The sequence below is a fragment of the Pleurodeles waltl genome, chromosome 7 (genome assembly GCF_031143425.1).
Source record: "Pleurodeles waltl isolate 20211129_DDA chromosome 7, aPleWal1.hap1.20221129, whole genome shotgun sequence".
Taxonomy (NCBI): Eukaryota; Metazoa; Chordata; class Amphibia; order Caudata; family Salamandridae; genus Pleurodeles; species Pleurodeles waltl.
This window is the reverse complement of record NC_090446.1, coordinates 1,031,824,126-1,031,850,475: the sequence shown is the minus strand read 5'-3', so window position 1 is coordinate 1,031,850,475 and position 26,350 is coordinate 1,031,824,126. Positions and strand designations below refer to the sequence as shown.

The 26,350-nt window shown below is 40.9% G+C and overlaps 1 protein-coding gene across 1 annotated transcript in view; it reads right to left on the bottom strand.

The window, feature by feature from the left end:
- RGS9 (regulator of G protein signaling 9) overlaps positions 1-26,350 on the bottom strand; it is a 707,657-nt gene that overhangs the window by 501,721 nt on the left and 179,586 nt on the right. Inside the window, exon 2 of the mRNA XM_069199876.1 lies at positions 4,286-4,382. Within this exon, the coding sequence (XP_069055977.1) occupies positions 4,286-4,382 (97 nt within the window). The remainder of the gene's footprint in view (positions 1-4,285; positions 4,383-26,350) is intronic.

The following is a 26,350-nucleotide window of genomic DNA, read 5'->3' as shown; positions in this document are numbered from 1 at the left end:
TTGACCCCATCCCACTCTGTGACGAGGCTGGGACTGCTGCCTTCCCTCATTGGCTGACCTAAGGTCAGCCAATGAGGGAAGGCAGCAGTCCCAACCCTCCTGGGACCTGGAGGCCGAAGGTAAGTGTGTGTGTGTATGTGTGTGATGTTTCAAATTGAATGTTTGGTGCGTGTGTGCATGTTTGAATGGTATGAATTTTGTTAATGGATGTGCGTGCGTGTGTGAAAGAATGAGTGTGTGTGATGTTTTAAAATTAATGTTTGGTGCATGCGGATGTGCGTGCGTGCGTGTCTGTGTGTGAAAGAATGAGTGTGTGTGTGTGTGCCCCGCCCGCCCCCCTCCCTCCTAAAGCTGCCGGCCGCCACTGCCTTTTGGAGTATTGGTGTGTAACTGCCTGCCCCAGTAATCAATGGGTAACATAAAGCACATTATTAACTCATTTATTTGTGAGTATTTCTTTAGCACTATTTGAGGGTCTGAAATAGAACACATATTTTAGCTGAACTGTCTTGATTAAACTAGCTGTAAATATTAACAAATAATTTGCACTTAACATCGGAGGGCAGGCAAAATATACCGACAAATGAGTGAAAATCTGTAGAAATGTTTTCAAATTTCAAGGGGGAAATATTTTAACACGTGTCTAAAACCTGAAATATGTAGATGGTGAAAGTCCTTCATGTTTGTGACAATTAGCGCATGAGCATGCCTTCTGCAATCAATCACATTAATGACAGACAGCATCAAGCATGTTTCTACTACAGGAAAAAGAAGATGTCGAGTGACAACAAATGGTGAGCTTCCTAGAAAAGATGTGATGTAGAGCTCTTAAGATTCCCAGGTCCATGTGTGAGTAGCGCATCCAGCCCAGTGTTTTTTTGGCTTTCTTTGACTTGTAGTCCTCATTTCTAACTGCACTTTGAGTTCCAGAATGCAAAGCAAGAAAAGCTTGACTGCTTCGTCTATGTAGGCTTGGACTTCCAACTTGAGACCTCTGCATGCTGTGTAAGTATCCCCGGCTCATTACAGCCTATCCCCCAACAGACACGCCCCAGTAGCAATTTACCCTCCAATAAAAGATTCATGTTAAGAAGCCTATATTGCAGAGGGTCTTGTGATTGACTGTGTCAAATGCCATTGAAGGTGCCAAGTAAAGAAGTAGAAATGATTGAAGTAGAAGACTGACCTCAACACTTTGTAGGAGTCTACTAATTGGCCCACTTAACATTCAGTCACAAGGTTGTTCTAAGTATTTTCCATCCTAGTAGAGTCTCACTGTGGGAGTGTCATGTTAATGGAGGATAGGCGTAGTGGTTGCCTAAAGGATTTTCATGGAGTTTGTTTGGGCAACCACTAGCCACTCTGTTTGAACCTTGACATACATACCTTCAACGTCACTGATGTTATTCTTGTGTTCTTTTCCTTTATTGACGCAGGTGCATTGACGTTCTATTGTGCCAATGTCTATCTTCCATCCGCATTGCTCTTTCAATATTTTAGAAGACGGAAACCATGGTCTGGATGGCTTCCTCATTTTCTTCTTTGCCTTTGGTTGGGCAAGTTTCTTTATTTATTTTTTGGAAAAGCTGGTGGTTGTCTCAGAGTTGGGCTATAGGGCATGGGAGAAAATTTCATAACGGAACAAGCAGCACAAAACCATGTTCGATGGTGGAGTGATTGCAGGTCTGACAGTAAAAGGCAGGTGATGTTGAATGAGGATTGGTCCAGGAATAACAGTAAGTCAGATAGTCGAAATGAGTCTAAGTAGCATTGGATGCTATCCTGAATGCGTCTCCCATGAATCACATGATTGAAGAAGCAAGATGGCATAGTTTTGTGGAGATTACGGTGAATTTAAGTTGCACTGGACCAGAGTGGATATCTGCCAGTAGCAAGAGCTATTAATATTTCAAACTGCCCTCACAAATTAATATAAACCGTTCTTTACCAACTTCTCCTACTGCCTGGAGTCTGAGGGAATGTAAGAATGACCTACTATTACAGTTTGTTGAAGGTTGTTATCGCACCTTAAACCTGGTAAGTTAGATTTTAGTGGAGTTGAACAGTTTCCCAATGGAGACTGTTCTCACAAAAACAGAGCTCATAGATCTGAACGTCTCCTTAATTATCCATTAAGTATGTTGGAAGGTTTACTAATGGAAAACTTTTAAGCATGTGCTTCTCCTTCCAATCCTACAGAAGTGCACTTTGTTAATGATGGTCACATTTTTATTTAACTAAGGTTCAGTCAACTAGTGACTTCACGCCATTTGGTATTTAGCGAAAACCACCATCACAATGATGTAGACATGTCCACCTTTCTTAGCATGGCCAGGAAAGCAGCCAAGAACTTCATAGAAATTGACTAAAACTACAGTCTCAAACCAGACCTACATATGACGAGAGGTACAATGCAAGTTAATGCTCGTAGAGAGGAAGCAAGTTTGGAGTGCGCAGTGATTCTACAGAGACTCCAGCACTGATCCCTTTATAGGCAGACATGCACTGGGAAGATGGACATGTCACAGGGACCAAGAGCCACTTTCAGTGGTACACAGAAAATGCGAACATCAAATTGCAATCAATACCTATTGATATTGGGACAGGCAGAGACATACCAACACTGCAACAGGGTTACGCTTACACTGTGGACATGGAAAACATAGAAAACACAACTGTAATAATTCACTTTTATTAGCTGATGCTGACATTGGAAGAGACAGACTGACTTTTTCACAGAAGATTAGTTACAAAGGGAAAATCTTACATTGTTCCATGAAGACATTGACATAGATATTGGATTATGGACACACCAAAGGTGAGTCACAGATACACAGACATGTGGAAAGAGACATAGATGCTGGCATGACACTCAAGGATAGAGAGATACAGAAGGCGAGATATAGTCTTCATCAGTGTTACAGGGACATCCTAAGACTGGCACACAATGACATGAGAGCAGGATATCACAGATACAAGGGGAATCTAAAACTAAGCAAAAAGACAAATACAGTTTCGTAGGGACACCATGCTACTGACTCAAAGACACATTGATATTTAGATTAGAAATTGTTGACACCGAGGCACTTAAATAGGGGACACACAGACATAGGTATTAGAAAAGGGAATCTGGGACTGTAATTGAAAACAATAACTTTGACACAGGGAATTACTGGCACAAGGAGAATCCCACACTGGCAAGAAGACACGTAAAGTGACTGACAACACCAACCGACTGTACATACTCACACTGGTGATAGGGAGATCATCAGTCTAAAGCCCTCTTGGGACTCTATCAGGGGGAAACCACAATGACTGAGTACAAACACAGAGGTGACAAGGGCAAAAACCTACACCCCTGGCATGACCCAATGGTAGAGAAATCCACAACAAGCAAGCAATGCTCACATAAGCCACTGAACGGAGTGATGGGGAAGATAGCAAACCTGATTCACCACGCCCTCATTCGAGGCTCTACCTTAAGGCAGTCCGTGATGGTTCAGGGCTTAAAAATGTATTGGAGTAGGCTGCAATATCTGAAATTGGACTCTACCATATGGAAGTCCATAGCAACAGAGCACACCACCATCTAGACCGTTACATGGGTATTCAGGCAAGGTACAAAAGTAGAGTTGCCACATTTCCAAAATAAAATTACTGGCCATTTCTTGTTTTAAGAGTCTACAAGGGCCTGGTGTGATACTAAAAAGGACTTTAAACACAATGGTATGTTTTAGTTTGAAACATTACTTTTTTGGCTTTGTTTACTTTAATTATTAGTCAAAGATCATTAACGCAGCTCTAGAACACATTTGAAAGTGCTTTCTGTTTATAGTTATTGTTTGAAATATGTACAGATAAGGGCTAAAAATACTGGCTTTGGGTGATTTGTCTTATGCTTGCACTGGTCGGACATCAAAACACCAGTGATGCCAGTAGAAAACCAGCCAGGTGGCAACCCTATACACAGCCCAGCCCAAACGTCTACCTAAGTGACTCCTACCACAGGAAAAATAACACTGTAGGATGAATGTCAGGACTCATACACACTATGAAACTGTAGAATTTAAGTTAATGGTAGAGGTAAACATTAAAAAATATATAATTTACTATAATTTCATACAAACATTACCACATATTCCTTGAAATGATTTGCTGTGAAATGTGCTCCATGCAAAATGTGTATTTTCATTAGTTCTGCTATCTGCAGTGAAAACCCTCATCTCCTCTTGACACTCACACACATGCCTCACTCCTTACGTGCTCTCTTCTCTGAGTCTCTTACCTGTTATGGCGTGAGGAATGGTGGTGATCATCAGGCGTTGGGTGTGCGTCCTTATCCCTGAATCTGCATCTTGCATCTCTATGATGAGGGCTTCAATCTGCAATACAGATAAATGAGAATCTTTATAGCGAGACCAAGCCTGATCAGGTGCTGTCATAAACAATGTATCACAAGGGGAAGAAATGCATATGTTTTGATGGTGATCATTAACTAGGAAAAATCCATTTAGGGTTTCATCTTTGGAGCAAGAGTCGGCTGTTATAATGTTTCATGGGCAAGTCTCTTTCACACAAAATATATTTATTGCCTTTATGCCACTTAAAAATTCAGTTGTTACAACATTAAGACAACTACATAAGCACCTAAAGCCTGTCCTAGCTCCCAGTCAGGACCAAACTCTCTTCATAAGGTTACATGAGAAAAACAGCCTCAAAAATATAGACTGCAAACCGTCTTTCATGTATAAGTATCTTCCTTCAAAACGTCCAATCTGTTTTACATTCCTAGATTTGAATAAAACAAATGCCACCTACTGTTTGAAAAGCTGACTTTACTGTTGCGTCAACAGTGCTGGCATATTTGTGGGCAGGTGGGTTAACATGCAAGCCAACATTTTTATGGGCTGCATTTTTTAATGATAGATGCTTTAGAGTTTATGTTTCTGCAGCCTATGTCTGTTCCATCTATGTTTATTTTCACATGCTACTCTTCAAATAACAAGAAAAGAGCACATCTTCTGTGAAGTGGACAGCATATCTAAATGCTATTAACATTTCATTGATGTTAGAGACACCTATTGAAATATTCCTTAATCTCTTTTATCGACCTTACTATGTAAAACATTGTGATCGGATTATGTCATACCTCAGTAGACCGGTTCACAGACAAATCATTTTCCCATTGTAGTTGATTCTGGGAGCCTGCTCTTGAAAACACGTTTTAATACAATTCCTTTAAATTGTGTATACACTTTAGAAGTGGCATGCCCCAAATGAGATTACAAAGAGATTGATGGAAATTAGAATTTGGTTAACACAGAAACACACTTTTAGGTATTCAAATTTGTTACAGAATTTTTAAGTTGTAGGTATCTTGACAAGGCATTGTTATGTAATTTGATGAAAGAATATGATCAAGAAAAAGAAACAAGGTCATTATATTTAAGTAACTCTGCACTCAGGATTAACCTTTTTATTCCAATCATTCCAAAAAGTGACCTATAGTTTACATTTATATTGTAATATAGAAAATCCACAGTTTAATCAGCTTGTTGTTCATGTTGATTCTATTGTCTTAATTGTACCTTAGATTTATGCTACCTTTCCAAACTCTATTATGTTCTCTGTCCTCCTCTATCATTTTTCTATCAGAGGGTGGTGACATGTAATTTACATATATTTCATGTTGCTATGTTTAATATTGTGTCTTGTAGCCTAAGGAATTTGGGCAATCCTAATGAAAGGTAGAAAGGTTTGATCTTTTTGTCTAAGCTTAACACTCCCGCCCCATTTACAAGACCCACACACTAATGAAGCTGCAATTCAACAGTTAAGAAGCATCTTCTTGATAATGTATTTTCGTCTGCTGTCACGTATAAGGATGGAACTGTAATGCTATGCCATACATCTATATATATTGAGATGATATCTCCGGAGCATGACAAGGAGGGCAGCTGGATCTCCTTAGATTATTTTTTTTTAAATGACATAGCTATGCTAAATGTATATGGGGCAGTGTAATCAGATTTTCTGGAGTAAAAGTAAGTTGAAGTTGGCCATTAATAAAAATGATTATTTGTTTACAGTTATAAATGTCAGCATTTTCACAACAGAAAACTTAAATATATAATTCATCCTAACAAAACTTGTTAAGCTTTTAAAACATGATATTAATTCTAGAGCTTTATCTGACACCTGGTGCATTTGCAATCCAATGTTAAAATAATGTGTATTTGTTTCTGCTCTTTGCAAATAATTGATTAGATATTTACTAGTATGTTCATTAATGCTGATCTAATAAAGTCAGAAATTATTATACATATATATTTCATCTCTGATCATTCACCAATTACAGATTACAATTGTACTGGGAAACCCAATGGTAGATCATGATTCCATCCATCAGTTGTTTCTGTCACTACATTTTTGATTTAATTTACTAATTGCTTTTGTTTCTAAGAACCCCGAGATTCCTCCATTTCAACAATAGGGAGTCATTTAAAACTACAGTGATAATGTTTATTATTTTATATGTTGCTTAGAAAAGTACTTTGCCTAATGCCTCCTATGTTTCTTTATCACAGTTGTAGTACTTAGAGCACTTAAGCTCTGCTTCAAACCCTTCCACCATGCTGCCTGCCTTCATTAATGCTTAAATGGGTTTAAATACAATTGTTACATGTAATGATAATAATATTGTCCTTACAGTTAAGTCCAAGTATTACATATTTTGGAAAGCAAATGAAATCTGATTACATGTTGCTGTTTATTTAAAAATGTGAAAAATAGAATGGAATGGTTACAGTTGTTTTTAGGAATCTTGGTAATATTGTTTTAGTAGCAAATGGGCACATTTTTGAGGAACTTGAATGGTATTATAAATCCTTATAAACTCAAGAGGGTTGTCCCTTACAACATAAACGTGATAATTATTTTAGAAATAGTCCTCTTTCCAATTAGAATTTGGTTATATAATGTATTAGTAGAGTACCAAAAGAAACCTGGATTGACTAACAGTTCAACAGACAACGATATGATGTAGCCCCTTACTATATTTAAATGATGAATCTCTTTACTCTAAAACATAGCTACCTAAGAAAATTGAACAACAATTTGGGGCTTGATGATGAGCCTGTAGGACACCACACTCATGGTGGTGGTCTGGACCTCCGTCAGTGCGGCGGTCCAGCTGCCACATTACAACCCTGGTGGTCAGAAGGCCAGCTCCAACAGGATCTCAGATCCCAGCGGTCCAGAGGATGGTGGTGGTCCTAATCCAAGCAGCGCTGCCCTCAGGATTACAACACCCTTCTCCACCAGCGGTTTCATGGCAGTAGCACTGCCATGAAAAGGCTTGCAGAGAATGGGTGCACGAGGTCCTAGGGGGGCACCAGGGTGGCCCTTAAACTGCCCATGCACTTGGCATGGGCCTTGGAGGGCCCCCCAATGGCCAGCACTCTTGCAATGTGCAATCTGCTTGCAGACATTGAACATTGCGAGGGTGCTAGTGCACCCTGCAGGCTACAGCATTGCTGCCGGCTCGATTATGAGCCTGAGACAATGCTGTAGCCTGTTTCCCACCAGGCCAGCGGCTGGACACTCAGGTTTCTGCCCGCCGACCTAGCAAGAAACTCTTATTAACTCCAGCGTGGAGGTCACTGCAGGCTTTTCCCGTCCTCCAAACTCGAAATAGGGCCCTATATGTTTGTATACAGACAGGCTGGACTGGATATTTCATGAAGGGACTAACAGCATCTAGTTTACATAAATTTGTACTTCAAGAATATATGGAAATTGAAACATATCAGGATGCTCAGGTGTAAATGGATTTCATAATTAAAAAGACAAGTAAAAGAGGAATTGGACAAAGTGGCAAAAAAACAAGCTTGAGATATTAAAAAAGTATCAATGCACACTATTCAGCAAAACGTAATATACACAAAATATCAAAATATCAAGGTATAATATAATGTTGACAAAGGCGGAAAACGCCGAAACGTGTTCCGTTGTGAGTCAATAAACTGATTCTCAGTATTCTTGCAGTGCCGTTTCCTTTTTGAGGACCCTGGAGGCAAGTGGCAATTATAGACGCGGTGGCGCGCGTTACATTCAGCACCCCCGGCGTTCTGGTGCAGAAGAGCACGCCACATGATGTGCAGATATATATATATTTGTGTAAACACACAGTATCCGGTAGTCACAGATCTGCCTGGACACTGCAGAGACTGCTCGAAAGTGCTTTAATGAAGGCCTTCTCCCCAACACAATAGGTCTCTCTGGTGTGTTCTTAGCACCCTTATGTAGCTTGGGGAGCAGATATAAAATGGCAATCCTATCTTTGTCACACCTTAGAAAAGAATATTCCTCCAGTTAGAAACAAAGTTTTTCAGAAAATTCACTGCAGGCAACAGCATCTTGCATGCTGATAGTGCTCATCCTGTGAGTCTGGTGTACAGTATCCCATATGGTGAGCTAGTGAGAGATAAGGGGTTTTGCAGCACAATAGGGGCTTTTACTTGAGAAAAGAAAATCATGGTCAAGAGTTTCGAGGATAGAGGCTACCCCAAAGGGGTTATAAAAAGAGCGATTGAAAGAGATGATATAGTTTCCATGCAGAGTTTGCTCTATGGGCAGAGACTTGACCAGGAAGAGAATGATGAGGAAGTTTGATTCATAACCAAATACTCTGCACAAGCAGAAAGGGCCAGAAGCATTCTCAAGAAGCATTGGCATGTTTTACACAAGGATGATAACCTCAGGAAACATCTTAGTGTAGTTCCGTAAGTCACATTTAGGAGAAGCCAGTCTTTAAAAGATGTACTCAGGAAGAATCACATCAAAAATGGCATCCCCAGGAAACAGAATTCAAGTTTCTTTTGTTGTAAAGCCAGTTATGATACAATGGAATTTGTGATCCCCAGTACCAAGAGTTTGTTTACAATTCACAAGTTCACGACCTGCAACACAGAGTTTTGTGTTTCTTGTTGTGTATGACTGCGCAATTTGATGTCCGTGGGCAGTACTGTACACAAGGCAAAAAAAGGGATCTTATATCACTTGAGGGCCAAAAGGCACAAAAAGTCCCACTACCCTGTGGCTCAGCATTTTGCTAACACGTACTATAGCAACATAGAGTGCATGAGATGTCTACCCAATGAGTGGTCTTGATTCTTAAATATAGAGCAAAATTACAGTCTATCACACGGAGGCTTGCAAAATAAAGCATTAGCTTAGGATCATACGATTTGGTCATGCAGGAAAGCCAGGATTGATCCTAGATTTTCCAATTAGTTTCTGACTGTGTAATTAAGTCACTTAAATGGTATCATTTTATGACATTAAAGCCTCATGATTTGTCTTTAATTCTTGGAGGAATAGACTAGAGTGTGAACGTTGTATTTTTGGCAGTTTTACACAGCACAGATTTTGCCTGTGAACATATGAGTGCTTCACAATAGAAACAGGCTAGGTTAAACACATTTTTTCTGGAACAGGGACATTTGCCTGGATTCACAGGATTTGAGCCTGGCTCTGCATGGTGCACTGTGGGCAGCTATAGCCACTAGACCAGATTGTCTCCAGTGAAAGCATGGGCCAGAACCAGCAAAAGGAGGGTAGAGGCGGAACAGTGATGAATCATGAAGCGTAGAGCATGGAGGAGAGATGTAGATGTCAGAGAGGCTGGGGAAAAGGGAGTTGCTGATATAAAGGGATTGGGGAGATGGAATGGAGAGAGGTGGATTTAAGCGGCACGACCACCAAGAGCAGGTAAGAGGCTGAGGGGGAGAAGACAGAAGAGCTAGATGTTAGAGGGGCAGAACCAGCGAGAAAACGTCAGAGGCTAGAGAGAGAGGTAACGACTACAGCAAGGAGCTGAGAGATGTATGTAATAGGGACAGAATCAGTGAGAAAGGTAAGAGATCGGGGAGACATGAGAAGTAGTTGAGAGCATGGAAGGGAGAGGTGGATGTAAGAAGAGCGAAAAATGAGGAAAGAGCCTGGGAGAGGAGTATAAAAGAGGAGAGGTGGATGTAAAGGGGGCATACCAGCAAAACAAATAGGAGGTTGGAGAGAGAGATGAGAGGTGAAGAGCAATACATGGAAGGGAGATGTAAGAGAGGCATAAACAGCAGGAGAAATGAAGCAGAGAGGAGAGACAGGGAACGATGAGAGGTGGATGTAGAAGGACATTATAAGTGAGAAAGGTAAGATAGCCGAGATGAAGTATAGAGCTTGGAGGAGAGAGGTGGATATACGAGAAGCAGAACCAGAAAGAAGGGACACATGTAGAAGAGAGATGGATGTCAAAAGAGTCAATCTGGGGCTCAGTGGAATGATCCAAGGTCGTAAGTAGAGCATTTAGAGAAAAGATGGATGTTAGAGTGGCAGAATAAGAAAGAGAAGGTAGGTTTATGGGTGAAAGATAGAGATAATGAAGGGGTGAAGTGGATATAAGGGGGGCTGATATGCTGATTCAGCAAGATTAGCTAACATGCTGGACAAGAGATAAGGTGAAAAGGAGAGCATGGAGGGGAGAGGTGGATCCAAGTGGGCAGAATCAACAAACAATAGCATGGAAAAGAGGTGTGTTGTTAAGCCTTTTCCCAAAGTTTTCGATTTCCTATCTCTATTTTCCATCGATTTGTTTTTTTTTTAGAAATTGTCTTAGCTTTGAGATGCATGTGTAATCCTTCCCCAAAAGTTGTGATCTTGAACCATCCTCAATGTGTTTGCTGAATGTCAGCCTGTTCTCTGTGTACTCTTTGCTCCCCTTGACGTTTCTAATAAATCCTGCTCTCAGTGGACCCTTTCTGCCCCTATTTTAAACTGAAATCTAGAGATCAGAGCTCTTGATCTGACTCCACTTTGCAATATCATGTTTGCCTCGTCATCAGTTCTTGCCATTGTAAAAAACAACTTTAAAAAGCAGTGGTTGTTCCTCTTCCTCTGCTTAAAAATTCTTCATCAGGCTCAAAACATCTCAGCATCTTCTGACCTCTATCTTCTACCTTTTTCTCAAAAGTGTCACAGTAATATGTAGCAGGAAAAAGACTGACGATCATTGTGAGACCCTTACTTTGGGGCCGGGACAATAGATGATTCATTGACAGCCTCTATGATTGTTTACAATTGCTTTTTTAGAACTGATGATTTCATTTCATTTGGATAAGAGTTATTCCCTTTACAAACTTGTCTCACAAAAGGTGGCAATAGCGAGCAATCAGGGCTTACTCCAGGAAGAGGTAAAAGTATGGAACTCAAAAATAGTATGTAATTTTAATCTTACTCGATAAGCACCTTATCCAGTCAGCCTAACTATGGGCCAAACGTAGCAAGCAGTTTTGCCCATTCTGTGTCTATGGGAAAATGTGTTTGTACATATGGCCCTATGTCTTTTAAAAGGGAGGGACTGATTTAGAGATGGTAGATATGACACACCCAAAAATGTGTTATGTGGCTAATAGTCCCCCAATATCCAACAGACCTCTTCTGATGTCTCTGTGCATGCAAATTGTCCCAACACAGACAGTAGTCCAGCCTCCAAGACTCAAGTGCTGTGAGGCCCAGGGAAGGGGCTTGGCTCAGATAGGAAAGATGGAGAATCCACAGTTGATCAATAGACCTATGGCTGGGACCAGCAGGAGGGAAGGGTTTTTTATTACTGCAAAAAACGTTGCTGGCTTAGTCGCTGGTGAGCAACCGAAAAGTATGCTGCAGCCTTAGGGTTGGTGTGCACAGAGTCAGTCTGACTGTGCTCAAAAAGCCAACTACCTCATTGTCACACACAGATTGAAAATGGGCCCTCCTCGGCAAACACAGTATGATGTGCACCTCATCCCACAACAAATAGTCTCACACCTCAGTAAGTGACAATGAGGCCCGGATAATAGCTGATTTTGAGGAGCACAGTTAGAATTGGCCTCCTGTGGGAGATGAGGAAAAGAAGAGGGACTGAAAAGGCTGCAGTGGGTGGGGTCAGCTGAGTATATCAATGCACATGGACTGATCTGCCAATCATTGAGTCGATGTGAGAACCAGTAGGTTAAGAAAGTAAGATCTTGCATTGGAGGTTGGAAAAACAAAATCTTTTTTTTAAGTTGCCTGGGACGTGACTTGAGTGACTTGTGGATGATGGCATAGTCTTGCAATCTATCTCCAATTGATTTACCTGAGGGCAAGAGCAACTTGGTTATTACTTCTGAAGTTAATTATAAGAAGAGTGGCATGGTTCTGGTATTTCTGCAATATGTCTTCTGAGATAATAGGGGCATGTGACTCAATGTTTTTAACAATAAGTCTCTGGGGTTACTTCAACATTGCAAGTCAAGCACCACCTCCCTCTACCTACCTAATTTACACTGCTAAAATTATTTTTCATTTAGGTGTAAACTTCACATAGTCTACTTAGTAAGTCCCTTTTGTTTTATGTGATGTAATATGCTTTTGTGACAGGCTCCCCATGTACCTTTTGGTAGTCCTTTTCCCTGGCCACATACTGTTGTCCCTTTTTAGCCATCTCTTCTTTATATGTACAAGTAATATGTACATTAGTACAGCTCTTTGCATCTGTTAAAAATGGGGTTTGAAAGTAATTGCTGTGTTTAAGCACTTAGGGGGTCATTCTAAGTCTGGCGGGCGGCAGAGGCCGCCCGCCAGACTTCCCCCTCCGAAATACCGCTCCGCGATCGAAAGACCGCGGAGGGTATTCTAAGTTTTTCCCTGGGCTGGCGGGCGGTCGCCAAAAGACCGCCCGCCAGCCCAGGGAAAAACTCCCTTCCCACGAGGATGCCGGCTCGTAATCGAGCCGGCGGAGTGGGAAGGTGCGACGGGTGCTGTTGCACCCGTCGCGTATTTCACTGTCTGCCAAGCAGACAGTGAAATACTTGTAGGGGCCCTCTTACGGGGGCCCCTGCAGTGCCCATGCCAGTGCCCATGCCAGTGGCATGGGCACTGCAGGGGCCCCCAGGGGCCCCGCGACCCCCCCTACCGCCATCCGGTTCCTGGCGGGCGGACCGCCGGGAACTGGATGGCGGTAGGGGGGGGTCGGAATCCCCTCGGCGGCGCAGCTAGCTGCGCCGCCTTGGAGGATTCAGAAGGGCGGCGGTACACTGGCGGGAGACCGCCAGTGTTGCCGGTCTGACCGCGGCTTTTCTGCCGCGGTCAGAATGCCCTGCGGGGCACCGCCGGCCTGTCGGCGGTGCTCCCGCCGACCCTGGCCCCGGCGGTCTAAGACCGCCGGGGTCAGAATGACCCCCTTAGTGTGCAGGTATGGTCCAGACATTGGTTCTTCTGATTGCCAACATATTAGCCACCATACCTGTGCATGATGTTTATGTTGTCTCCTTATCTTTTGCAATTCCTGTTTCTGTTGCTTGATGCAGCACTTGCAGGCCCCTCATCATGTATCCTTTTCTGTTGATGATCAATCCCTGCTGAAAATTAATTGCCTTATCTCGAACTTCACTGGTGTGAACGGAGAAATATAAGTCCTGCTATATAGCTCTGGCACAACCTGTCTTGGAATTTTTATAATACACTAATCTGGAAATAATTAATGAAAGCGGAGTAATCATATCAGTTTCGGAGAGTCTTAGTGCAAAGCTGCTTCAACAGTGGAAGAAACGTAATGGTTAATTGATGCCACTTCCTGTGATGTTACATCTTAGAAAGGCCTCACATATTCCTATTTTGCCCAGGGCCCCACAAATCCTAGAACTGGCCCTGAAAACAATTAGTGAATACTTTTGTGAAGTGCGACTCGAAAATTTAGATTCTTTATGTACAAAATATATGTTGCTTTAAAATCTTAGAGGTGTTTTACTGTGGAACATTTGTAAATGGATCTTAGTTAAAGGCGAGCCGCAGCCTCAATATTTTGAAGAAATGTGTCAGTGCATTCAGGTGAATAAACTTAATTAGTTAATGAAGTCATGGGATTCTTCTTTCATCCGACTGTCAATATTTTATGAGGGTCCAATCTTTTTCTGAGCTGTCACAAATTTAAAACATATTTCCAGCTAGAGTGGAAAGACATGGATGGTCTTCTAGTTGCAAAGATAACAGAGAAATGCTCATATATGTCCAGAAATGCGTATTCTTCATGACAGCTCCAGACTTCTGAATATCCCTTTTTCCTTAATTTCCAAATTTATTATATATATGATCCTCACATAGACTTGGTTCTCCAGGTGATAATAGGTGCTTTGCTGAGCAATTCATGGATCATATGACCACGCAGATCATCCAATCAACTTCCATATCTCTATGTGACCTTACTTATATATAAGATATATCAGATGGTGTTGTCTCTGAGATGGCCTCTTTCCTAAATGATAGTAGCCATACCTAATACTCCTCCAAATAGTCGGAATAGCCGGAATCTGGTGTGTTTGAGGATAGCACCTCAAATGGATTAACCCATAAGAGTTAATGCCCTTATCAGTTCAATTTCACTTTCTCCATGAATTGTGTCTCACAGGGTAAACCTTGCTGTGATATTCCCATGGATATTAAGTAACTCATCACCAGCAGTAATGTCATATCTGATATTAAATTGCAGATTTCGAAAATAAAAACAAAGAAATTAGCTCAACCGTTTTCTGCAGAACTGAATGAAGGAAAGAAAGTTAGAAAAGCAGTCACATAGAAATGTAGCCCTGGCGCCTCCCCAATCTTATGTCCACCTAGTGTGCCATCAGAAAGATTTATAAAAGAAATGATGATGCTAAAGTCTAATTTTTAAACACAAAAGTGGCATTGCTAATGATCAGCCTGAACAATGTCTACTCCCATAGACTTTTCTGTTTACCCAACTGCAAATTACCATAATGTCTTTGCTACTAAAGTTAGAAATTTGGGATTAGGAATGCCACGCCCTCTTACGTCTGTCCATCTGCATACACTTTCCAGGAAAATGTCCTCTAGCACATATGGGTAGACCCACTGTTCTGATCTATACAATAGCACAGATGTATAGCTACTTTTCTGGCCTTATTCCAGCCATTTCAATCGTGCCATGTATACATCACATCAGATACCGTTCTGAATGACTTCCAACCAGGTGGCATGCATGGTTCTAGTACCATGCTACAAATTGTAGATGACGCTCTTCACATTTAAGGCACAATTCCTGACTGCTGAATATTGATTCTTCACAATTTGTCTGCAGCCTTGGGTAAAGTAGACTACTTTTTGACAGGCTCAAAACCCACGCAAGTATTATATTATTATCTTCTAAATAATCACTCTCAACAAGTACAGTTCTAAAATTCTCTTTCCGTGTCTCCCAGCCTCTCTTTCCCTTACACTTTCTCTTTCTCAGTCTCTTTCTGTGCCTTTTCGCAAGGTGCCAATCTTTCTGCAGTGCTATTTTATCTATATATGGGATCATGTTATACCTTAATGCACGATTTCAACATATCTAGTCACCAAAATGACAGGAGGTAGTGCATTAAGGTTTTGTCAAAATCTGATATTCTACAACTGCCACACATCCGAGAAAACAAACTCTAGGTTGTATATCCGCCTTAAAACGAATCCACAGGCAACAGAATTCCTTCTCTTTTTCTGAGCCTTTTATAATCTCCACATTCAATCAGCAGATGTTTAGAAGTGCCCGTACAAGATGTAGGTAAGAAAGCCAGGTGCCTAGAATGCCAAGCTAAGTAGGCTGCAAAATATGAGGAAAAATACAAATAGAAAATATTAAAATTAAAAAGAAAAGTTTCTGTGCTGTTGGTTGCATGGTCTACATAAAGCGCCATTGCCAGCAGCAAGCTTACTGCACAAAAAGCACTGCTGCAAAGTTTTTAAAAATTGCAAATCTTTATGCTTTGTTTGTGGTGTGCATATTAATAAAAATTGTGAAAATCCACACTACAAGTTTAGGTCATTTGCAACCCCATTGGGAATTGCAAACAGTGTAAAGTACACTGTTGTACATCTGGTTTTGAGACTCGCAAATTGCGAGCCGCTAAGACTCGCAGTTTACGAGTTGCAAAACCGGATTTTTGTACATGTGGCCCTAAATGTATGTCTTCTTCAGTTGATCACCTAATGATTACCTTTGTGTTGTTAAATGTTTGAAAGTATATGAGGAACATACTGCTGGTCACAGGAGTGATCCTTTGGGTTCTCTTCTGATTGCGATTCAGAAACCCTTTTGTTCCGTGTCTGCTGCTCCTTTGGCCTGTTGGGTCCGCAGGATCATGTCAGAAGCAGGCATTGATGTTTCTGTTTATGGTGCACATTCCACCAGGGGGGCTATGGCTTCTAAAGAGTTTACCTTGGGTTCTAGGTTGGAAGATATTCTTCGTGCGGCAGACTGGTCTAGTGATTCTATGTTTGAAATGTTTTATTATAAACCTATTGTTCATGTTTCTTCTTTGGTTGTTCATCACCTTTGACCCAGCATAATTGGAGCCTCCAGTCCTGACATAGAATACAAAATTTTCTATCTTTGCGTTAAGAATTTTAGATTCTATTAAGGACACGGACGCGATGATTATCCCACTCTTCAGGTAAAATATTCCTGCAGAGTGTAACATGATTGTATTACATTGATTGTTATGATGGATATTGCCCTCCGTTGATCTACCGTTTTGGGAGAAGTGGAACACATTTTTTCTTTCTTTTGAGGAGCTGATCCTTAGCAGACGGAATGCTTTGTGGACTTCCTGGGCTATGCGGATCACTGGAATCGGTGCAGTTTGGATGGGCCTATTTACATCCTGGGTGTTCTAGACCGCAAGCAGACATACGTTTTGTGCATCTTCTGTGTTTCATTGTTTGCTAGATTATCGATTAGTTTTGGTGTTTAAGTTTTTCAGATGGACCTTTCTGGAACTGTTTATCTGAGAGTAATATTGGACTTTCTCAAAGAAAGAGGAAGTCATTTGGTGCCTCTCTAGTTTATAGACTGTGATGGACTTCTATTTGAAGGTTATACGAGGGGCGTGGTTCAAAGCCTCATGTTATAGTGTATTTTCTGTGCTTATTAGTTTTTTTATTGGCTGCTCTTTTTGGAGTAGTAAAATTTGAGAAACATTATCCTCGCCTCATCTCCTTGTCCTTTATGGAATCTAAAATTCTTAATGCAAAGCTGGAAAATGTTGTACTCTCTTTAGACATAAAGGCCAAATGTCCTGTTTATTGTCTGCCGTTTTTTATCTTTTGTTGATCACAACTCTGTTTTTAAGTGCTTCTTCCTTCTGAGGCTTTTCCGTGCTAAATAAAACCACTAAGTAGATAATAAGTCATCATTAGAACTGCATTTGTTAATTGCGAGTAATTTGTTTGTGAAGTGATTACTGATGAATGAAGAACGTTTCCTTCAACTGTAGCAGGAGACATGCAGTAGCGAAAACACTCACTGTTGTCTGCTGTAACAAAACTTGAGAAGGAAAATGCAGATAGTTAGACAAGAATAGACATAACCGGCTTCAAGAATTTAAATGTCAATCAAAATGGTACCACTGAAAATTCAGTTTATTGTGCTTCAGGTGCGCTGGTTTACCAAAACTTATGTGGCCTTCATGAAGCTAAAGGTACTTTGTAAACAAACTAGAATGCTCATTTTTCTTAAAGAAAATATTACATATTAGTTATATTTCAGGAAATATTGTGAGTTTTATGTGCACAATTACAACAAAAAAGACTACGATTGAAGCAACTGGAGGAATTTTATTTTGAAGGTTACATGAATAGAGCCACGAGTTGTACGCAAAGGACAGCAGTACGCTTGCCTACATGGACATGGTCACAGATGAGAAGTACGTGAGTGCTTGTGTGGCATGACTCCCGCCTACCATTTTGTTTTCTTTCTGTTGAAGGAGCCCACCCCATGCATGTGTGTCATCCAACCCAAGAGTTGGTCGTTGATCGCCAGCTTAAAGCTTCCTGCAGGCCTCCTCCAAGAAGGCATTTTGTGCATTCACCATCTTTTCTGTGAACGTGTTACTCCTGAGCACGTCTATACTATGTGTATTTCGGGCCCCCTCAGTCACTTCTACTTCCTTTATCACCACCTCCACCCCCCCTCCTTGACCAGCATCGAGGAATTGGTGGAAGTGCTGGTCCTTGCAAGAAGAAAGCTTTCCTCCAGTCATTTCTTCATCTCCTGTATGCATTCTATCTGTTCAGCAATCAATACTTTAATGGGTAAACACATTTGTTCTCATATAAAAAGGATTTATGAATGCTTGGAACACTAAAGGCAGACCTATTGCCTTTGCAATGCTCGTACTTATATAGCGGGGAAGAGGCAGCTGATTCTCCTCTCTAGAGATTTATGAGTGAGTGCTCACTTTGAGAAAGACACATATCATTAGAGTGGAGACCCCCAAACACACGAGGTAAAGAATGCACTTAGAAAGAAAGTACGGATACTCAACAATCGAACTAAATGTTACCAACTCCAATGAAGGCCACCATCAAATCCCCTATTCTTAGACCATTTGAGGGAGGTGGGGGGTGTTCACTTATTGCTTTTCCAATTGCCTAACCTTCCCAAATTGCTTTTTGCATCATGTTCCATCTTCACTATATTCTCTAATTTGAAAATAGTTATAAAAGTCAGCTATGGGTAGGCAGAGTTTTTGTTTACTTTCAATGGTGTGTCTGGTCTATGGGGCACGGAGCTGATCCATGGTGGTGGGGGAGAAAAAGAGTGTGCAGTACTTACCCACGCTCTTCCCAACCATGTATTGAATGGGTCATATAAAGAATGCACTGAATTCACTAATAATGATGATTACTGAACATGTTTATCAACTGCCTTGTTATATACTAAGTTAGTGAGTATTTACATGTCAATATGTGTAGTTTGTGCAGTGTAAAATTATTTGCATGCATAAACTGTAACAATACTTCATAGTATTTAATGTACTGCTGTAGTAAGTATACACAGGTGTCCTTTTTAGGTCAAGCCTAGGCAGTACATGTGCTGTCTCTCTACATGCTGTATCTACTGTATTGGGTTCAGCACGCCTCATCGCTTGTGATTGGCTGCTTCATGTGCTTTTCAAAATTCCCCTGATTTCATTGGTGAATAGGTTACATTTGTCCCTCCTTTTGCTGTTTTGGTCATGCCTTGCAGACTGCCCCTGTTCCATGGATCATCTCACAATCGGCTATATACATTAGTTTTGGCGCAAAACGTTTTTCTTTTTTCTCATCTTCTGGCTTAGGACTGTTGTGTTTATTGGTGGCCTCGGCCCCAAGAGCCTATGCACATGCATTTCCCTGTGTGGGTTCCCTCACACCTCCCTTGCTATATGACACACGCCCCTTTGGTCTTGGCACCTCGTGTGTAGGTGTTTTCTTTTCAAGCCAATTCTCGGCCTGTGGATAGCGCTTGTTTTTATGTTTTTACAAGCAGGACAAACAAAACGTGAATGCAAGTAAAAGCTAGAAATCCTTTGGCTTCTCATACTTAACATGGGGAAACTTGAGATTGCACCTCTCTGCAGAAATTCATTTTCCATTCAGCCCGCATTCACTTTCATTATGTATATCGATAAAGCGCTTATTAATTTCAAGTTTCATGATGCGCATCGGCTGTGAAGCTACTGCCGTGTTGATGAAAGAAAGCTACGTGGCTGCTTCACGGTCACCACTCATCACCTTTCAGCATGGCGGCTGCCCCTTTCTTTTATCAGCACGGCGCCCGCTTGCTGCTTTAGGCAGTTAAGAGAGTGATGGGTGTGCTGGGTCTTTTTAAACAAGTGGTTAATCTCACTGCAAGGTTTTGGGGGAAGATTTTAGTTCATTTATAATAAACTTTGTGGGAATGTGCATGTGCGTGTTGCTTTACAAGGTGCCTTATTTCTCTTTTTAGCCCTCCCACCCCCTCGTTAGTATTTTGGAAACAAAAGCCATCCTATTGTTCCCTGTCTCTATCTCTTACTCACCAAACATACACAGCACCTCCTGGCTTTCTCTGTGTTGCCTAATGGCACAAACAGTGTGAACGCTTGCTTATTTTCCTTTCCTCCTACCTCATAATGACGGATGCTTTTCTCGTGACAAACGTAGTCACTGCCTGAATTGGTCAGTTTAGATTTAAACTGCAAGCGTGTTGGCACTGATAGTGCCAACAACTCACATATCAACATTGGTCTCCCTCTCTTAAAAAGGCACAGCAATCCTCGTGCTCGGTGTGAAGATAGTGCAGTCCTGCTTTACTTACGGTAACAGGGCATCAGCTGCGGGTGTTTGTTTTCTTCAGTTTCCACTTTGTTACCTATAGGTATCTAATTTTTTAACTCAGTCTGGCCCCTTAAAGAATCCCCTTATAAAAAATTATTGTTGCAATTGAACTGTGTCATATTTGATTAAAAGAATTGTTTTTTAATTATTCACAAGGAAAACAAATAAATCCCTCTCCTTTGGGCTCACCATACTTGTGATCATTACGGACTGCTCACAGTGAAACAAGACCCTTGATGAAACCCTTCCCCATCTCATTCCCTTACCCTAAACAACCTTTTAAGGATGACACACGTATGCTGATCTGAGCGCTGCATGCCGTAGACATTACTATGTGCATCCCTTGTACTCCATACATATGTCTCACAGTGTGATGGCTATCCAGCAATGCCCAGCCCTGGAAATGTTTTCATTTGCAAAGATGTGTTTCCAGTCGCGGCTCATGGGTTGCAGAGGGGGTGGGGCGGCGCACAGGATGGGGGACATTACAATAAAAAAATATTTTTAAAAAAAATCACTTACCACTGCTCCCACACCCCGCCGCTCCCCTGCTCCTCCATCTCGTTGACGCTGCAGGTAAAGGCTCCCAGCCTGCCCTGCAGCCAAAGGTGATGCTGCTCAGAGCAGTGTCAGGATTGGCTGGGAGCATCCAGCCAGGGTGCGCCCAGGCAGACTGGGAGCCTGTGCAGCCTCTCTCCAGCCCGGCAACTGATTTGCTGGGCTGGAGAGACTCTCATGCGCATGTGTGTTTGGCTGGCCCGAGACGGCTGGCCAAACATACATGCGCAGTGAGGGGGAGTGCTGAGCACTCCCCCTCATTGCTAATCACCCCCGTGGCCCCACCCTTCTCCCCACAAATGATAATAAACACAGTTCATTATCGTTTTTGCGGAAAAGGTTTGCAGCTGGAAATGCTGGCGGGGAGGGGAGGGTGGTAACGCTCATCCGCCCTTATGGAGGAGCAGCCCCTGTGTGTTTCACTTTATTCAGAAAGTTGGACATACATCGCCAGCATCTACCCTTCCCTACAACATTCATGGTTTTATGTCCATGTTTTCTATTTTTTAATGTTAACCCAGCTTTCACACCTTCCCCTTAGAAACGTCACATCTCTGTGAAAAACAGTTTATTTGTTAGACATGCACTGCAATCTCGGAGTTTGTGTCTGAGAAGTATAATATTTTTGCCCACCAACTCCCTTCCCCCCTTTCTCCGACCAATTTGCCAAATATAACTTTGAGCACATCAGTAAATGTTTTATTTTGTCTTCCTTGACACCTACCATACAAGGCATAACAGTAAAGAAAGAGCAGACGGAAAACATGCCCTGTGTGAGAGGAGTTGCGCTTCAATGATTAAGTTGTTTACTGTGAAACATGGAAACCAGAGTTGTAATCCTGGCTTCACACTCGAAGACATTGAGTGATCCTGGGCAAGTTACTTTATCTGCTTTTGCTCACCAGCCTTCTCCTCTTCTCCAGTTCTATGATATACCTAAATAATTAAGATTAACTTACAAAAATCCTGAGTTACAATAGCATGTGAAAACCATTTCCTAAGAATGGGTAGAACAGTCTACCAGTGAGAACCTCACCTCATCATAGTGAGGTCTCAAAAGTGTTGTCTGCTGTCTTGGCTTGATTTACCCCAGCACCACATACCTTGCTAATAACATTGGGACCATGTGTCTCTAACCACCATATCTCTTTTTAGGTGAAAGTCTACCAGACAGTGCAGCTGTCTGGTTGCAACAGACGTCCTTGGTTAATTCTTAAAGCCTTCCTGGGAATGTATTCTGCCCATTGTTTACTATTGGCTTTGTTTTTGTAACTCACAATTACTTAATTTCTGTTTGCTGTCTTTATTTAATTAGGCTGTCCAGTATGTCTTTGTCTCTCCTATGAAGCATAGCCTGTTTATAATGTGCTGCATAATTAAACACTTATAAGGTCCCAAAGGTGAGACCAATTGGCTATGCCAATGCTTGTTTGGTTTGCAAGTATTTAAATTGCACCTACAGTAAGATGATGCGCACAAGAGCTTTCTCAATGTTGTTGTCAAGGTGAAATGGTTATCACGGGTACTAGAATAGACTTAAATGTCACTGCTTAACATTCACTTGTAAAATAGTCTTGACATGCAATGGGGTTTCTTTTTACAGCGAGGCAAGTATATTCCACCTCTCAAAAGTTATAGTGTTTCTAGAAAGACTGCTAGATGCCACATTGTTTTATAGGACAATTTAAATAATGCTTCTACAGGTTTACAGTCATAGATTGCAATCTATCACAATAACGTCTACCTACTACATTACTAAACCCCTGCATGAAAGCTTGACCTTGACTAAGACTTTCAATTCTTCCCTCTCTTATTTATTATGAACGCCTCTTGCCTTTCCTTCAACCTTCTGCAATCCTTTGCCTTTTATATGTAGACTACTCTTAATCTCTCTTTCTTTGAAACCATATCCCTGCAAACGAACATCTATTAATTTATTCATTCACATTAACAATTGCTTCTCACAATACCTCCTCTAATGAACACACTTAAGTCACTAGTGTATCACAAAGAAATTGGAGTAAATGCATGGAACTGTTTCTTTGAGAGTACAAGACTAATCACAATAACCAATGGATAGACAACTAACTTTGGGCTCCCGGCTAAAGTGCTACTCACCGTAAAGGACTTCAACACCTTGTCAGGGGTAATAAATGACATATACATGCAATTCAAGTCTTAATGTCTATGCTTCTTTCTCACCCATGGCACACCACTAGCCATACTGTCCATGTAGCACACACACTCCTCTATCCATGGCACTCCCACAAAGTAACATGCTGTCTGTCTGCAAAGTGATTTGGAGTCTTGCCAGGGGTAAAGGGCTATTTATAAATCCAATTACAGTACAATCTGTGACTAATTCCTGCACCATACACTGGTAGCACTGCTTGCAGCATGTCCTGCACACTGATATTATAAATGTGTCTCCACAGGAGCATTAGGCATGAGGTAGGGGAGTGATCCACAATATGAATTTGGGGGCTCTTTGTGCAAATGAGTCAACTGCTGCTGCTTCTAGACTACAGGCCACACTAGGGACTTTCTTCAATTCGCCCTTTAACAGGGAGGTTTTTCCAAAGGGAACTTGCAGGATCTCACAGACTCTTCCAGGATGATAGGGCGGGGCAAGTTCAAGGACTGAGGCCAGAGGAAAAACACCTTGCCCCTACCAGAAGCATTCTAACTTAGCCTGGCAAAACAAAGCATAGAAGAACATGGCCAAGCTGATTCTTCATCAACTGTAAACATTCCTGACTCTCCAGTCATCTTTGCTTCCCTGACAGTGAAACCCCATGGATCCACTAATGGAAAAAAATGTTCATGTGATGCTCTTTCATTGTTGCTGATAAACCTTCCTGACAAATTAAAAAGTGTATAACATTTGCTGGTATATACTTTTGGCACCCACATGAAATGTAAATATCTTGGGAAGCTAACACAGAGAACAGGTACAGAGTACTGTTTGTGGCAGAGAAACACAGAGATGTATTTTCATTAGAAAATGCAGTATAAAAGCAGAAAGCAACAAACATTGGCAATGCCAATAGTTCTTGATTTGTATTTATGTATGTAGTAACACTTACTATTGTTGAACGTGTTGTTGCAAGAGAAAGATTGTTTATATTTTTAAACCAATTGTACATTGCATTTAAACTTGATCCATGGTATGAGAGATACGTTTGGTAGCTATTGTAGGTAGTTTCGAATCTAGAAAATTTTGAACGTGCACCACAAAGAACAAAGTAATCAAATTCACTTAGTCCATATTGTGACAAGAGTAATTTCTCTTTATTAAAGTGTCCATGGATGTAAAAACAAAACAGCCAACGAGTTTCGTCCTTGTTAAAGGACTTCTTCAGGGCTGCAAACATGATAAGAACACAAACAAAATAATCTAAATATATATACACAGACAAACATGACATATATATATTTAGAAAGTACCTTGGCAGCAGGTACTGTGTTCAGTGCACACATTCCATTATCAATATTTTCCGATTACAAGGATTATACGTAAACTGGTGATTGGAATAGGTGCATTTCCTTTTCTCCATTTTTTAACCCGCTGCCATCTTTTATTTATTCTTAGCTATGGTAGGTAGTTTAGGTACGGGAGGTTATGTATGAAATACTGTTAGGTATTACAGGTAGGATAGGTAGATATATGTGGTTAGAAGTATAGGCATAGGGGTTAGGTATGGTATGTGTTAGCTATGGTAGGTGTGGTAAACAAGGTTGGTATGGTAGGTAGGCTAAGTATTGTATCTAGGTATGGAAGGGATTGTAGATAGGTGTAGTAGGTTAGGTGAGTTAGATAAGCATGGTAGGTCGACAGCTATGCAAGGTTAGGTATGGTGGGAAGTCCAGTATGTGCAGATGGTGTAAGTAGATGTCTGAGATAAATACAAGTTGAAATAAGTGGTAATGAGTAGTAAACATTGGCCAAGTCTTAAACCTTTGTTTTACATGTGTTGGTGCTATCTGTCAGATAATCTACAGGATATTCATAGCGCCAATGTAAAATCAGGTAAGGTGTTGTCCTCAAGAATAGAAGAGGAAATGTGCCCTTAAAGGTTAAGGATTGACTCAAAAAGGTTCAAGATCAGTAAATCAGAATACTGTGAATGTTTATTAAAATAGTTTTGTGCAATACAGAAGACAAAGATATAGTCAGTCTCAATACGTCAATCATAAGGCTCAGAATTTAAGTACCATATAGGCTCTTTGCATTTAGAATAGCTGCAGCGTTTAGCAAAATCTGAAAAATAGGCATAGAGCCTGATTTAGATATTGGCAGAGGGGTTACTCTGTCACAATGGATATCCCGTCCACCAAAATCTAAATCCCATAGGACATAATGGGATTTATATTTCGGTGGATGGGATATCCGTCACTGTTGTGACAGAGTAACTCCTCCGCCGATATCTAAATCAGGCCCTAAGTCCAGATTATCCACTAAATCAATAGAGAAATGGCCAGCATCGTTAATAGAGACCCAAAAGAATCGCTGACACCCCCCTGCTCCCAAAATCAAGGCTTTTTGTAATACATTTTAAAATGAAAAGCAATGGAAACCACGCAGTCATCGTGGGGTGAGCATCTGTAGCAATACATTGTCAAATCACAATTCAGTATACTAGAACTGTCCCTCTCATTGAATAATAATGTGATCTCTCTGACCTAATGTCATTAAAGGTGTCAGAACAAATGGTTACATAAACAACGCGTTCCTTGAGAACAACATATCCTCACAAAACAATGGTGCACATTCATTGACGCGGTGTCAATAAAAAATAAACACACGATGAATGGAGCTGAGGCCTAGTTTGGCCTATGCCAGAAAACATAGTTCTCCTGCATGTAGTTTAACATGTCTGCTGCTTGACAACCATGAGCAATTGTTATAATATATCATCAATAGCACTGTTGTTATTATTATTATTCTATTGTAATTTAAAACAAACTATGGCGTCAGGTTTCACATAATCATATATAGATAAGAGTGTTATTGCCTGTTTTTGGTAAACCTTCTCTGTATTGTATGTGATAACACTTGAAAAAATTAATTTAATCCAGTATATCGACCTAACCATTACATCACAATGTAAAAAGATATGGAATTAATAATAGCACATATGTAGTTACCTTGATGATATTGTGAGAACAGACGTAACAGAGGCGACAATTTTGCATTGCAATACTGTCAACTTCATTATAGTGACATAAGCCATTTTTTTGCCTTGCAATTCACTCTTATGGCAGCTGTTCTCAGTAGAATAATCTTATTCCTTTGAAAGTCAGCTCTGTTATGTTGTAATACAACATTTTAGCCGCCTACTCATTATTACTTTTTTACTTTTCAAAATCCTAAAAAAAGATTTGCCCTTTTTTTATCACTGTGCCTATTCCCTCATCCCATAGAACACAAACCGTTCATCTTACCCACACAGGCTTTCACTGGCAGTAGGACTCTTTTTCTTTAGGGCAATATTATTTTATTTTAATAGGTTACAATGTAAACAAAAAATAATGTCACTTCCTGCACCACGGGCTTGCCTCTGCAAGGTATGCCCTTTTC